The 16,090-nt window shown below is 40.7% G+C and overlaps 1 protein-coding gene across 8 annotated transcripts in view; it reads right to left on the bottom strand.

Moving 5' to 3' along the window:
* Positions 1-16,090, bottom strand: part of myo18ab (myosin XVIIIA b) — a 207,556-nt gene that overhangs the window by 147,080 nt on the left and 44,386 nt on the right. For 2 of the 8 annotated variants that reach the window (XM_055012344.1, XM_055012341.1), the window contains exons 2-5: positions 8,928-9,036; positions 8,492-8,524; positions 6,366-7,616; positions 3,523-3,585 (exon numbers count right to left, since the gene is read on the bottom strand). The exons of 3 other annotated variants lie outside the window; for them this stretch is intronic. In XM_055012344.1, the coding sequence (XP_054868319.1) occupies positions 3,523-3,585; positions 6,366-7,616; positions 8,492-8,524; positions 8,928-8,966 (1,386 nt within the window). In that variant the 5' untranslated portion in view covers positions 8,967-9,036. Of the gene's footprint in view, positions 1-352; positions 431-3,522; positions 3,586-6,365; positions 7,617-8,491; positions 8,525-8,927; positions 9,037-16,090 lie in introns of all 8 variants that reach the window. 3 more of the 8 variants (XM_055012345.1, XM_055012343.1, XM_055012340.1) reach the window with 2 other exon arrangements.

The raw sequence follows: 16,090 nt of genomic DNA on the forward strand, positions 1-16,090 counted from the left end.
AATGTCTTCAAAAATATTTTGACAACAAAAATTATGATGACAGTAAGGCTAACAATAACTGATAAAGATCTTAAATGGAATCTGACAGTGTGACTCTAAAAAAATTTCAGGTTTTGATCAATGCTAAAACACAACACATTCTCTCAATTCTATGTGAGTCAGGCGCTGATTGGGTTAATGCCTTTAGCCTGTCATCTTTATGCAGCTGCACCGCAATATAGACTTTGGGAACTTTAGACAGGGAAAATGGTGAAAAGTGGGAAAGTTAGAAGGGTTCCAAGCCTCAGACTTCAACAAGCCACGCGAGTACAAATTCCTGGAGGCCCAGAGGAAGACTAGAGGGCTGTGGTACCTGAAGTGAGCCCTGGGGCTGAAGGGCTGCAGGGACGGAGGCTTGGACAGAAGATGAAACACTAACTGCCGGCTCCAGCTTATCCACAAAGCAGCCACAGAAACGACAGCCAGCAAAAGCAGTGTGAGTAAGACATGGAGTCAAGGAAAGAGAATGAGGGGAAGAACAAGGAGAAAAAAGAGACAAGGTCAACATGGAACTTCAGATGAAGAAAGCGCACTGCACAAAAGCAACAGAGAATGGACAAGTAAAAATGGCTTTACATTGACCAAACATGGGATGTAGATGAGTCCAGTGACAAAAAACTGTGTTTTTAGAAATGTAGATCAGTTTAAACAGACAGCTGTTGTTAACTGGTAGGGGAAACATTAGTAATATGTTACTTGAAAGGGAATGTGCTACAAAGCTGAAGAGCAGAGCAGAGTCGAGTGCTGTCAAGTGCAAAGAATAAATCATCACCAGAGGAGAAGTACTAAGCTTTTGAGAAAATCAGTTTGATTGGTCGAGTTCAAAAAGTTTATGAAGAAAAGTGATGTTTTCAGAATGGTTGTACCCCAGTCAGATTTTTACTATATTATCTGATCAAATATGATGCAGCGGTTCAGGCGCAGTTTAAAAGGTGAAGGCTGGTTCTTTGGCAAGCCAACGCCTAAGGAGCATTTTTGCAAGAAACCTTCATCATAGAGAATATAATTTTTCAGATGCATGCTCTGGTAACTTTAAATGAACCCTTGAGCTTACAGATTTGGAAACCTGTAAATATATTTAGTAACTTAAATATCAACACTTTCTGAAGTTGATTTTGGACAAATTCAGCAACAGTAGCTCTGTCAGGTCTAGTGTCTGCTACATACACTACTCACAATAAGTTAGGGATATTGTTATTTACATGAGTGCTTTTCCTATTTGGTCTGAATTTTAATGAAATAAGTCATAGTTCCCTTTGATATTACTATTAATGAATGAGAAGAAGCACCATTTTCATTAGTGCAGTATTTATTACCCCAACAATTTACACAATAACAAAGATAGCCCCAAATAACCAAAACTGACAAAGTCAGTAGCGGGTGTTTCCACCATTTGCCGCAATGACAGCTTGACAGCGACGTCTCATGCTCGTAACTAGCCTCATGATGTTGTTCTGAGGCAATGCGTTCCACTCCTCCACAAGTGCTACACGCAGTTCTGCCAGGTCATGTGGGGGTGGGGTACGAGCATCCAGTCGCTGCTTCAGCTGGTCCCAGACGTGCTCTATGGGGTTCAGGTCAGGGGACATTGCTGGCCATACCATATGAGGCACTCCGACTTCCTGAAGTCGAGCTGTGACAATTCTGGCACGATGTGGTGGAGCATTATCATCCATGAACAGAAAGTTGGGGGTGTGCTGGCGGAATTGGGGGATGATGATGGGTTCTATGATGTCTCTGAGGTAAGAACGTGCAGTGACTGAGCCATCTACAATCACCAAATCTGTTTTGCGCTGACTGGTGATGCCTGCCCAGACTGTTGCACCTCCTCCACCAAAGCGAACCCTGGGGACCATGTTGACCTCGGCGTATCGCTCACCTTGCCTTCTCCAGCAACGCTGACGAGCATCATTTCTGTGCAGCGTGACCCGACACTCATCAGTGAACAGGACGGTAGACCACTGCTGCATTGTCCAGGTCACATGCTCTTGTGCCCACTGCAAACGGTCACGGCGGTGTCTTGGTGTCAGTGGGGTCACCTGCAACGGTCGTCTGGCATTCAAGCCAAAGCGGTGGAGTCGGTTGCGAATGGTTTGTCTGGAAACCCTAGTACCCCTCACTTCTCATAAACCGGCCTGCAGCTGTGTGGCAGTTGCATAACGGTGTCTGAGTGCATAGGTCCTTAGGTACTGGTCATCGTTGCGGTCCATCACTCGTGGGGCTCCACTCCTGGGTCTGTCACAAACACTGCCAGTAGTTCTGTGTCTTGCTGCAAGTCTGCTGATGACACTTTGAGACACACCAAGTTCACGAGCAACATCTGACTGCCTGCTACCGACCTGAAGGTGCGCTATGGCCAGGTGGCGCTGCTCATCCCTTAAGTGACGTCGTGTGTTCATGGCTGCTTAAATGATGAACTGGGAATGACTTACTGACAATACCAGCTTGTTATACCCCCAGAATGTTCAAATTGATGCCACATTGAAAAGGGTTGTCTTTTTGTATTTTCTGGTATTGGCCCCAATATGTAAGGCGCACCGTACACAGTGAAACCATTTTGTGGAAAACACAAAATGAGGTGTGTCTAGCACCCTGATACAATTGCCTCCCTATCCCCAAAATCACTGAAGTGAAACACGCACCTTTTGTATGAAATCCACTGAGGACTTCACAATATCCCTAACTTATTGTGAGTAGTGTAAATACCATTGACTTGACTGTTTTGTTCCATATTGCAACAGCATAGTTGTGAATTTGGTACAGCCTTGATTTGCATCTCTGACATGCTTCCTTCCCTCCTTTCATTTTTCTCCATAGCAATGTTGGTGGAGACTCTTGGGTACTCACATGACACCAAACTGATGGAAAAAAAGAAGATTTCTCAGAAATAAAGTTAAAATAATTAAGATAGATGGCTATAACAGTAACATCTATTGGAGAGACTCCTTTGTCTAATGCTCACACACACACTGAAGGGGTGGAAAGGTGGGCAGTGGTTGACACTGTCGCCTCACAGCTAGAAGCTTTGCTTTATTCAAACTATCAGTAGCTGTGAGTGTGAGCATGCATGATTATCTGTCTCTATACGTTAGCCCTGTGACAGACAGAATTGTCCAGTGTGTACTGTGCCTCTCCCTCAATTTCAGCTGGGAGAGAATTCAGACCCCCTGCAACCCTGATGCTAGCTAGTGGGTGAATGGATATACTGGAGAGATCATCAGGACCTATCTTGTAATCTTTAGGAGATGGGAGTTTTTTAATAAGTAATTTTGACTTTTTGGGGGGTATTTTAGGTTATGACAATAAAGAGAGACAGGAAGCATGGAGAGAGAAAGCAGGAGAATTACATGCAGTAGGCCCGTATTATTAATTTTGTCTCTGCAAATGCGCAATGGTTCACGGGTTAGCATAAGAGTTAACATGGACAGACAAACGCAGTTCAAGACTCGATATGCAGATGGTCAGCACGGCAGGGTGATTTACAGGGGCACTGAAGATCCTCATCAGGCGTCGCTGAGCCTCCTCAGTGGGACTGAGCGATGCCTCCTACAAGGTAAAGCAGCAACAAATTGACTCTGGGCCCACTGACAGACATGAAGCAAAGCCCATGACCACACATAAACATAAAGCTACTAAACATATGGATATGCGATTTATGCCTGGGGGAAAAAAAAAAAAAATGTGTCCGTAAGCAACAACTGTCTTGACTCACGCACGCACGCACGCACGCAGCATCATCAACATCACAATAGCAAGTTTAAATTACTACTGTGAAATCTGATTAAAGATTGTTAGTAGTACTATGAAATAAAGAGTGGTCAAAACAGCATGCTAATCACAAAACCAATGTATCCACGCACAAGCACAAGTTTAAAAATCAATTCGAGCATGTGAAAAAAACAAAACGAGAGCCACCATACATTTCATTGAGCTTAAGCAATATTCTATAAAAATGGTCAACAAACATTGCTGTTGTAAGCCTTTCTGCTAAAGATTTTAAAAACTCACGTAATCATCATGCTAGCAACACAAAGACAACACAAGAATGGATATATTTTGTTCAAAACCCCCCAAAAAATGCAACTGAGTTGGTGGTAACCATTAAGAATCCATCAGCTGGTTCATAAAGTTACTGTAGTGCTCAGTGGCAGGATGTGTTTTCCATCCATCCATTATCTACACACCCCTTAATCTTCATTAGGGTCATGGGGGGGCTGGAGTCTATCCCAGCTGACTTAGAGTGAAGGCAGGGGACAACCGGGACAGGTCGCCAGTCTATCAAAGGGCTACATATAAAGACAAAAAATCACACTCACACCTACGGACAATTTAGAATCACCTCAGCATGTTTTTGGACAGTGGGGGGAAGCCGGAGAGCCCAGAGAAAACCCACATGAAAACTCCATGCAGAAAGATCCCAGGCCCAGGCCAGGACACAAATTGGGGATCTTCTAGCTGTGAGGCGACAGTGCTAACCATGAGCTACTGTACAGCCCTAGAATGTGTTTTCAAAGAAACTAAGACCCAGGTCTTAGTTGAACAGCTCAGCAAAAATGCTGGGAAAAACTGCTTTTTGGTGTCATGTTCCATTTTTCCATCTGTTTAGTTCCTGGAGATTTGTACTACTCAGAAAGTAGTACTACAGTACTTGGCTCTACATGAGTCTCCTAAGCATGTGAATAAGTCTCTGCTTGGATTCTCCCTTTATAAACAAAGCTTATGAGCTACATTCATGTGAGATCTAAAGGGTGAAAAACTAATAACTGTCATCTCTGCTTGTTTTGACACTAGACTCAGTCACAAGACTTTCAGGCTCAAAAATCTCAACAATAACAAGTTCCTAAAATCCGCAAAACCATAGAAGCTTCCACAACAATCAAAAAACATTCGATTTTGAGATCAAAACCAAAGGTTTGTGAGGAAATGAGTGAAGTAAAAACTCAGGGTGACAAACTGTGGTGAGGAATTAACATTACTTCCATTTCCCTCCATACCTACCGTAGGTGTGCCCAGTAGCAATAACATTAATCAGTCATCATAATCAGTTAATAATAGAGGACTTGTTCAGTGCCCAAACATTAAAGATAACAAAAAGAAGACATACTGGCAGATTATATAAAAAACACCATATAATACATAGTTTTTGTATATCTGTGTAGTTGTCCTAGGAGGAGTAATACCACAAAAGTCAACAGGGTAATTATAAAGTGTTTATCCCATTAAACCAACATTTAAACCCTTACTTTACAAGACATCTTGTTGAACAGTGTTGGTCAAGTAGAAATTGTGACCTGAACATGGACAATAAATATTTATTCTAAGAATAAAACTTGAAAATGAAAATCCTAATCTTCCATGACTGAATCAATTCACAAGTTATTATTATTACTATTATCAGTTTATTTAAAAAGGGACCATGTATAATATTAAACATAAATGCTTCCATTTGATGTATTGCACCAGGGTTAGCTTTAAGCTAATTTCCACCTGTAGTCCCTTGGTAGGTCACAATAAAAACATCAAAACATTAAAATGTTAAAGATTAATTTTTGTAGTCCAGATAAGAGATAATGGAATTTTTTCATTTAGTCAGACAACAACTATCATCAAAATCAGCTTGTTTATAACTGTCCGTTATGTTTCATTTAATGTTCAGAAGGAAAGAACAGACATCACCAGTCTGGCAGATAGTGAACAGCAGGATCCAAAATTCTGGGGCAACCCTTCATTTTATTGAATGAAGAATTGTTTTGAATCGACAATAAATTTTGCATTGAATCATGACACAAAGACTCAAAGTTTTATGGCTATCTGTCTTTAGTTTAATTTAGCATCTAAAATGACTAGCTGCAAAATATGAGACCTGAGCCAGACTTGAGTCTATACGTTTGCTTGCTTGATTTATTATTGACTATTAGCTGACGAGGTTAGCGCACAGCGCTGGCTGCTGTCTTTCCTACTTCACGCTGGCCATTGAGTGTGAATTTTCAACACACTACACTCGTTAATAAGGAGATGCTTTCCTGGTCTAGACTAAATTGTAGAGAAATGTAAACCAATTAACTATTAAACCAGCTGACCTCACCATCATTTGGCCCTGTCACTATAAGTTAAATAGGAAAAGGTATACAATATATGCTTCTCATTTTTATCTTTCACAGCTGTCAAGTGACTCAAGAACTGTGCACAAGGTTACACACGTAAGTGGTGCCTGTTAGCAAACCACAACAGTGCTCTTTCATTTGAAACATGCATTTCAAGTCGTCAAGCATTTTCCACACCAAGTCCAAGATGTTGGCCTGACATGCAGAGTGTGGACACTGTACCTCTTGTTGACTGATAGCAGGTTGTTGAATGGGACTGACTGCGGAAGGGGGAGACAGTGGACCAGGATTGAGACGTGGACGATCAGGGTTCACAGGATTTGCAGTTGGAGAGGATTTAGGGGCTGGGATTAAATGTGATGGAGAAGAGAGGGAGGAAGATTTGGGGGTTGCTGGGCTGGTAGAAGCGGGGGTTGCTGTGGTGGGTTTCGCAGTGGCAGTTGTATTGAGTTCAGGTATGAAGCCAGAAGGTGGAGCCAATGGTGTGGGTTTGAGAGGTGGGATAGAGCCCACAACTGGTGGGAGAGATAAAGGTCTGGAATGAGTTGGTTTGGAAGAAGTTGGTGCTGAGCCCACAGAAGCTATGTTCATTGTGTTTACAGCAACCACAGGATAGAGGACTTCCTTTATAACTGGAACACAGCTTGCAGGTTTGTGATTAATGTCCTGTGATTTTGGGGTGGTTTTATCCTCTTTCTGTTCCTCTTTTGTCTCCTCTGGCTCAAAATTATTCTCTTTCTGGTCTTTTTTCTTTTCCAGCTCTAGTTTTTCTGGTCGTTCTTCTTTGCGTATTCGTGGACGGGGCTCCCTTGCCCTGCTTCTAATCATAAGATTTGTCAGTCCTCTTGAAATGTCATCACTTTCCTCTGTTTTGATGACATCATGTTTAAAAGAGAATCCTGACATCACATGAGCCTTGGACACTGAGGTCGGGGCTGCCACTGGTACTCCTTTAACGGGTTCGCCAGAAAGTTTGGTTGCTTCTGGAGCTTTGTCTGTGTTTTGTGTTGGTACAGTGGTCTCTTCCTCTTCTGTGGGTAGGACCTTCCTGACAACACAACGAACCACCTTTACTACCTTCTTACGTGTCAGACCCTGGTCATCTGTACTTTCCACCTGGTTGGTGCTTGTGCCCGGATGGTTAATATTACCATTTGCTGTACCATTGACCATGCTTTTGGCTACTGTCCCATTTTGTTCTTGCTTACTGTTAAGAATTGGCTTTGGACTCAAAGGAGCTTGTGGAGGTTTAGGACTCCTAAATTGTGCTGCTGTCTTTGGCAGTGGCTCAGGACTTTTGAAACGCTCTGGCACTTTAACAGGTGTCCTGACTTGTGGTGGAGAAGGACTCCTGGCCCGGGCTGCTAACTCTGCTGGTGAAACTGATGGAGGACTTTTTGCCCGGAATAACCCTCTGCCAGGATCTAGTGCTGGTACTGACTTGGCCCGACTAGAAAGCCCATCACTGTCTGACTACTCACAGAGAGGAAAGACAGAAGTTAGAAGGACAGGAATAATGAGTGAAAATCCAAATATCATGCCTTTATACTAACAACAATCACAATGCTGATATGATACACAGAACTGAGCGTGTCTGCACGTAATACATCTAAAAATTACTAAATTACTAATTACTAAATAACACTATTTCTAACTCAAACAGACAAGCGTATTAACCTTAATGCAAAACCAGACACTGAACTTGGTTAATAAACAAACTTTAGCATCTTCTTTCACAGGATAAATTAAAATCTTCTTGGATTTTAATTTATCCTCAAGTCAACACGATTATTGCGGGATCCCTGGTATGAACTGCTCTGCTCTTAAGTGACATAGTTAAAGATAACTTGTCAAAGGAACACACTTTTTTCAGGTGGCCTACAACCAGTGCTGCCACTGATTCACTGGCAAACTTCAAAACTTCAAAGAATTCATCTCATTCTTGGGTAAAATTTTAGTGAATGAAACAAAAAAAGTAAAAATTTATGGCATCCATTCATTTAGTAATAAACCTAATGAACATGTCCTGATGCCTGCCATTCATCAAGCTGTGTGTGTGTTTAGAATAAATTTATGTGTATAAAAATATTTTTTGACTAAATCCATCTCAAAACACTCGTACAAGCAATTCTCAAAAAAAAGGGAGAGGTTTATAATATGTACAAATGGCCCAATATTTGTTCAACTTAAATATATAAAGTTCTATCTAAAACAATACAGATAATATGCAAAAAAAGGGCACTCAATACATATTTACAAACAACAAGACTTGTTAGTAAGACAGCTCTAACAATACTTTGATGACCAGAAACTATGTATCCCAATCATAAAGGACATCATTTACTTACACTTTTGCTGCCTGGCTTGTTCTCGTCTTTGATCTAAATGTGTTGAGGTAAAACAGGGAGCCAAATCAAAACCTGGACAACAAATGAAGCTGTTGTCCATTACATACCATGCAAGCCTTAAAACATGCAAAAATCCCTGGAGTCATATGTATAAAAGTAACTTTTCTAGTGCAACATCTCCATCTTGAGATACAAACACTGTCCTACTAGAAGTAAAACCTGACGCACTCACTGCGTTGGAAGTGCTCTGTTTAAGTGTCTAGCAAATGGCAAAGGTGGCACAAAGTCAGAGCAAATGGGTAGCTACCATACTGCAATACTGTGTGAAAAGCATTAATAGTCGTAGTGTCACAGGCACACTAAGAAAGCACATCAATACACTTCGAAACACCATGCATTGTAAGAGTGCTGTATGAAATGTCCAAATGAGACTTCCCTTTTGCTCCCAGAAGGAAAAACGAGATGAGAATGCCATGTCGGCTGATCTGCTGTCATAGGCTGTGATGTATGGGATAACAGCAAGAGGAGGAGGAGGTGGAGGGGAGCTAGGAGAGGAAATGTGGGGAGATTACACATAAACAGATGAAGAGAAGTAATGATCTTCAAGTAACATGAAACACTGAATATTCAATTGAATTTTCAACAATAGAGAATGAATAAGAAACTGAAGCAGGTCTAAAGTAATGAAAATGCAAATTACAAAAGCATACCACCTACCAAAAAGACAAAGGCCTTGTAAAAACAAATCACAGATAATCAACCCACTCTTGATGTCAAGTATATAAGCAAAGCAGTGAGCTGATTTTGACCTTGGTATTTTTAACAAAAAGCAAAAACAAAATGCCAAATGTGAGGGTGGTGCTGTAGTGTACTATTTTTGGGTATGATTTGCTAAAAATAAAGGATGATATAGTTATGACATGCTATTAGACTGAAGAATAGAGTTAAAACGTGTGTGGAATACATAATGATGAATGTAGCGACTGATTCTTTGATGGCATTGTGTTTGTCACAATACCATCTCACACATTACAAGATGTCACATATCTTTCATACTGACAGTACAGACAGATCACATGATTTTAAGAAAATGATATATGGAATACTCAAAACATAATGGTGTAAACTTAAGGAAATATCACTTTTAAAAGAGGTGTATCAGAATCACAACAATACATAAAGATATAATTTCCATGAAATCTGTCTCAGAATAATAGGGCAAAGTCTGAACATGTCTGGGCATGTTGTCTGTAAAACATGACTTAATGATAACCTAATGCGCATGTCCTCTGTCGGGTGTGATTTAATGGTGAAATATGATAACCTGATGTCAAGATGTGACCAACAGATTTAGAAAAGTATAATAATGTCAAAACTGTCTCTACAAATACGCCCTGTAGGATTGCAAAAAATGACCAACTCTCACAGCATAAAAGACAATGCACAGTTCAGTATCTCTGGCTTTTCTTGTGGTGCTATTACTGCTAAGAACAACTCCTGGATTTTCTTTCAACAATAAATCTTCCTGCCCTTGAATGCCAACTTCTCCTTGGGATTTTTTGGCAAACTTTAAAGAAAATTTTTAGACATTTGAACATGGTCAAGTCTTAGACTCTGGCCTTTGATATGGACGTAGTTGTGGCCACGGCTGTAGACCAACACCATCATCTAAAAATAATGTACAGAATTACTTTAAACTGCTAGAGACAACTGTATGTTCATAATGTCGAGTACTTTATCTGTCTGTCTACCCAAACAATCAGGAACTTTTCATTCATTCCTCTGTATCCCCATGGATAGATCATGGCAAACATGCTTAAAACATCTACTCAGCCACACTGCATTATTAGCCAACACACACAGGTCCAAGCTGAGCAAACTATAAGCTTAAAAGCTTAAAGGCTTCTTTGAACTCTAAGGCAGGTGAGAGTTCCATGTTCAAAAGGTCTTTGTGTAAAAAAGTATAAAATCACTGCAAGTTATTTTCAAGTGAATACACACACACACACACACACACACACACACACACACACACACACGCACACACACACATACACACACACACACACACACACACACACACACACACACACACACACACACACACACACACACACACACACACACACACACACACACACACACACACAGACAGATAGATGTGGTCAAAAGTTAACATACACTTGTAAGGAACATAATGTCATGGCTCTCTTGAGTTCCCAGTTATTTCTACAACTCTGATTTTTCCCTGATAGGGTGATTGGAACAGATACTTCTTTGTCACAAAAAACATTCATGAAGTTTGGTTCTTTTATGACTTTATAATGGGTTAACAGAAAAAGTGACTGCTGGGTCAAAAATATACACAGAGCAACATGAATTACCAATTTTGGTGACTTAGAAAGTTGTGTAAATGAAATGAGCTTCATAGCATGGCCTCTTAAATTCTTGTGAGTGATTATGAGTGACTACAGCTGGTGACTTCTCTGGGGCCATTTAAATAGGGCTCATTGGATACAAACGCCCACAAACGCTGCAATGGGAAAGTCAAAGGAGCTCAGTACGGATCTGAAAAAACGAATTATTGACTTGAACAAGTCAGGAAAGTCATTTGGAGCCATTTTAAAGCAGCTGCAGGTCCCAAGAGCAACAGTGCAAACAATTGTTTCTAAGTATAAAGTGCATGGCTCTGTTTTGTCACTGCCACGATCAGGAAGAAAATGCAAGCTATCACCTGCTGCCGAGAGAAAATTGGTCAGGAGGGTGAAGAGTCAACCAACAACCACCAAAAAGCAGACCTGCCAAGAATTAGAAGCTGCTGGAACACAGGTGTCAGTGTCCACAGTCAAGCGTGTTTTACATCACCATGGACTGAGAGGCTGCCGTGCAAGAAGGAAGCCATTGCTCCAAAAGCGGCACCTTAAGGCTCGACTGAAGTTTGCTGCTGATCACATGGACAAAGATAAGATCTGGAGGAAAGTTCTGTGGTCAGACGAAACAAAAATCGAGCTGTTTGGCCACAATGCCCAACAATATGTTTGGAGGACAAAACGTGAGGCCTTTAACCCCAGGAACACCATGCCTACTGTCAAGCACGTGGTGGTAGTATTATGCTGTGGGGCTGTTTTGCTGCCAATGGAACTGGTGCTTTACAGAGAGTAAATGGGATAATGAAGGAGGAGGATTACCTTCAAATTCGTCAAGATAACCTAAAATCATCAGCCCGAAGGTTGGGTCTTGGGTGCAGTTGGGTGTTCCAACAGGACAATGACCCCAAACACACGTCAAAAGTGGTAATGGAATGGCTAAATCAGGCTAGAATTAAGGTTTTAGAATGGCCTTCCCAAAGTCCTGACTTAAACCCCATTGAGAACATGTGGACAATGCTGAAGAAACAAGTCCATGTCAGAAAGCCAACAAATTTAACTGAACTGCACCAATTCTGTCAAGAGGAGTGGTCAAAGATTCAGCCAGAAGCTTGTGGATGGCTACCAAAAGCGCCTAATTAAAGTGAAAATGGCCAAGGGACATGTAACCAAATATTAGCATTGCTGTATGTATATTTTTGAACGAGCAGATTTGGTCACTTTTTCTGTTAACCCATAATAAAGTCATAAAAGAACCAAACTTCATGAATGTTTTTTGTGACAAAGAAGTATCTGTTCCAATCACGCTATTAGAGAAAAATCAGTTGTAGAAATAACTGGAAACTCAAAAGAGCCATGACATTATATTCTTTACAAGTGTATGTAAACTTTTGACCACAACTGTAGATATAGATATATGATTTAACTGTAGATCAATACCTTCCAGTTTTCAGGAAATAAACACAAAACAGGCTACGTCAGTTTTAGTAGCTGCATTGTTCGACAACACCTCTCGTATGTTACAAATAAAAATTATTTAAAAAGTCATTTCTTAACTTTACACTGTAAATCCGAGAGGTAATTCAAAAGCCTTGAACATGTCTAATTAATTTGTACACAACAACAGAATAAAGTTAATCTCCAAATCAATTGGACCTGACATCTTTAGTTTGATAAAAATGAGCACCAACCAACTATAAGGAGCCTCCAAAATAACTTTTACTACGTAAGGGCAGTGTTCAGGTCTAGCTCGGAATTAGTCGTTCTTATCAGTGGTTACTAAATTTGTAAACTGACTAACAGGCTTATTTTTGGACTAGACAGTAGAGCTGTGGGTGAGACCAAAACATCTATTAAAACTCACAAAAGCGGGTTCTGAAGCCACATATTACAAATATCTTTTTTTAAATACTGAGGTGTATGATTTGATAAAATACAGTACGACACAATTTGACACCAACTATCACACCAAACACAGTAAAATTTTATATTGTAATATTTTCGAAATTAACACGACTCTTTCTAGATAGTAATTTGCTTGTTTCTCTTTGTTGATCCACTTAAACTCAATTGAATGTGAAGATACCATACTGCATTTCTGAAAGGAAAGGATATCCAACCAAACTAAAAAAACAGGAACATGACACTGCAGACTGTTTTAGGAGTGACTGCACTACAGTCACTCATTTGGGTTGTTACTGTGTGAAGGGAGGACACCAGTAAAACAGAGCTCTTGTTGTGACTCAGTGTGCCTGCTATGGGGCAGTGAGGATCAGATAGCTTTGTCAAAAAATCCCTTCTGGATTGACTACTGGAGTCTTTAGAAAGTTTTCAAGAAAAAGTGTTCAAACAGCTTTCAAAGTCTGATGTGAATAATGTTTATTCAATATAAAGGCTGTAAGAACAAACATTACAGCACTACTTTTACTGTCCAATTAACAAATGTGTGCTTATCCGTGACAGAGTAGACAGTTGGCAATGACACTTAGTTGTGATATTGCATGTGCATACAGCACACACACAAAGACGAAAAGCCACTAAAAGGCTTCACATTGTCGTCTACAGTTAGCATTGGAAACTTCTGTCACATACCAGGATCCTGCTTTACTAGGCACAACCAAAAAATTATTTTACTTTTATAGTCGAAGCCTATAAAAAGCATTTTTAAAAATAATTCATTTTCCATTTTCTACACACCGCTTTATAATCTATAGGGTTGCCATGTGTTGGGGTGGGGAGGAGGTGGCAGGAGTTGCTGGAGTCTATATCCCAGCTGACTTAGGGAGAAGCCAGGGTTCACCCTGAAAAGGTTACCATGTCTTTGGACTGTAGGAGGAAGCCAAAGCATCCAGGGGGAATCCACACAGGCACAGTGAGAACATGCACTCCACACTGAAAGACCCCAGGAATGAACCCAGGTCCATCGAGCTGTGCTACCCACTGCATCGCCAAACTTGATTCAATTTGACCACCAGTCCCTTCAAGGTTGTAACCTAGTGGTGTAATATACTGCTCCCAGCGCTCCTGCCACATTTGAAATGCTCCACAGAAGTCAGCAAGTGTGTCAAGTACCATACTTCGTTCACATGTTGTAGATCTCCTTCAGTGTGCTAAAATGGCAACTCTTTACCTTGAATTTCATTTTGGGGAACAGGAAGAAGTTGCAGGGAGCCAAATCTAATGAGTAGAGTGTGTGGGGAAACACAATTGAGTTGGTGCAACCAAAGAATTTTTGTTTTCAACATGCTGAGAGTGGGTTCATGAACAAAATGAAAATGACCAGTGTAACTCTGGTGCGTTCCTGACATGACATGTCTCCTTCAGTCTTAGAGAGTGCAGAGTCTTTCACAGCAGAGACTGCTGTTTGGACTATAGGTTGTAACTGTCGATGTAACCCTTGTCACTAAAGTGTGAGATCTTTTAATGCAAAGGTTGGGTGTGATTTCATTACAGATTTCAATACAGTGTTATTTCTGCAGCTCTACAGTGAAATTGCAAATATACACCTTCAGGCAGTAAGAAAAATGCTTGTAACACAGGTCACAGTGATGACTGCATGGCATTATGTGGAATCCTAACTGTGCCACGCTCTGTTTGTGTGCAATCAAGAAAGGGCAATATCCGATATCTGCAGCTAACATGCATAAAAGTTATTCATTAACACCATGTGGTAGCAGGGAACCTGTCATTCATCAGTAGGTTACTTCATTAATAAAGAGTATTCAATTCAATTCAATTTTATTTATATAGCACCAATTACAGTCAAATTGTCTCAAGACACTTTACAGAACTCTTATGCCTGACCCCCAGAGCAAGAGCGAGTACTGTTCTTTGTTTCCTTTCAAGCTTTTCTCTTCAAGGGTCGTCACAGCGAATCATCGCCTTCCATCTAACCCTGTCCTCTGCATCCTCTTCTCTCACACCAACTATCTCAGTGGTTCTTAACCTTGTTGGAGGTACTGAACCCCACCAGTTTCATATGCGCATTCACCGAACCCTTCTTCACTGAAAAATAAGATAGAGTCAAATTCAAGACATAGGTATATGTTTTACTGGTGCACAAAATGAACCGTGCATTAACATCACTGTGTTCAAAGAACAAAACCAATACAATGCATGAACTCACAACAAATTACATACCTTTTCACAAAGACATTTAATACTACCACACTGAAATGGTTTTAATTTTTAACCTTATGTATTCCAATAATGAACTTATTGTATTTATGCTATTTATTATTTTTAACATTTCAACATACACCCATCACCGAATTTCCATCAGGCTACAATAATAATGAATATTTACTGCAAATCAGTGTGACTTCTGCTGTTGCCTTTGAGAGACCAGTTCAGAAATGTGTGGCTTCACCTTGGCAAGTGCAACTCTCACGTCATTTTCACAGCAAAGTCTGTTCCTTTTCTTCGTTTTTATGTCCAGCATCCTCGAAAAGGATTGTTCGCAAAGATATGTTGTAACAAACGGTATAAAAATTTCCAGGGCTTTCTTAGCAATAACAGGATAAGTTACCATTTGTCGACATCAAAACATTGAGAGCGTTGTTGTTCTGAAGAGTTGCTGTTGAACCTGGCTCTGCTGAATTTCAATGATTTCGTCGAGGTATTCATCGTTGACATCTGCTGTCTCAACACCAAACGTGAACGGCTGTCTCACCCATGCTGGATATGACTCTCTTGTAGGGAAGTATCCGTCGAGAGACTTTGCAAACTCATCTAAGTGCGTGGCAATTGCTGGCTTCAGTTCCGTGGGTACAGAAATGTCTCCTATTCCAGACATACCTTCGATGTTACTTACACAGTCGTCCAGCAGGGGAAAGTTTGTGAAGTTATCGTTCTCTGTTCGTCGTTTCCATAACGGTAGCTCTTCTTGAAAAGCCTTCAGGTTTTCTTCCACTTCGATGATGTTGACTCCACCGCCCTGCATCTGCTGATTGAGATGATTGAGCTGCGAATATATCAGCCATGTACAATAAAATGAGAATGAACTTAGAATTTTTGAAGCAATCTGCATGACAATGTTGGTGTTCTTGCAAAAACAGAGCTAATTCCACACGCATGGCAAAAACACGATTCAGCACCTGTCCCCAGGATAACCACCGAACGTTAGAATGGTACAGAAGTACCCAAATTCAGAGCCAATTTCCTTACACAGCTCACTGAAGATGCGGTGCCTCGGAGCACTATTTCGCACATAGTTCACACATTCCACTACGAT

The sequence above is a fragment of the Amphiprion ocellaris genome, chromosome 7 (genome assembly GCF_022539595.1).
Source record: "Amphiprion ocellaris isolate individual 3 ecotype Okinawa chromosome 7, ASM2253959v1, whole genome shotgun sequence".
Taxonomy (NCBI): domain Eukaryota; kingdom Metazoa; phylum Chordata; class Actinopteri; family Pomacentridae; genus Amphiprion; species Amphiprion ocellaris.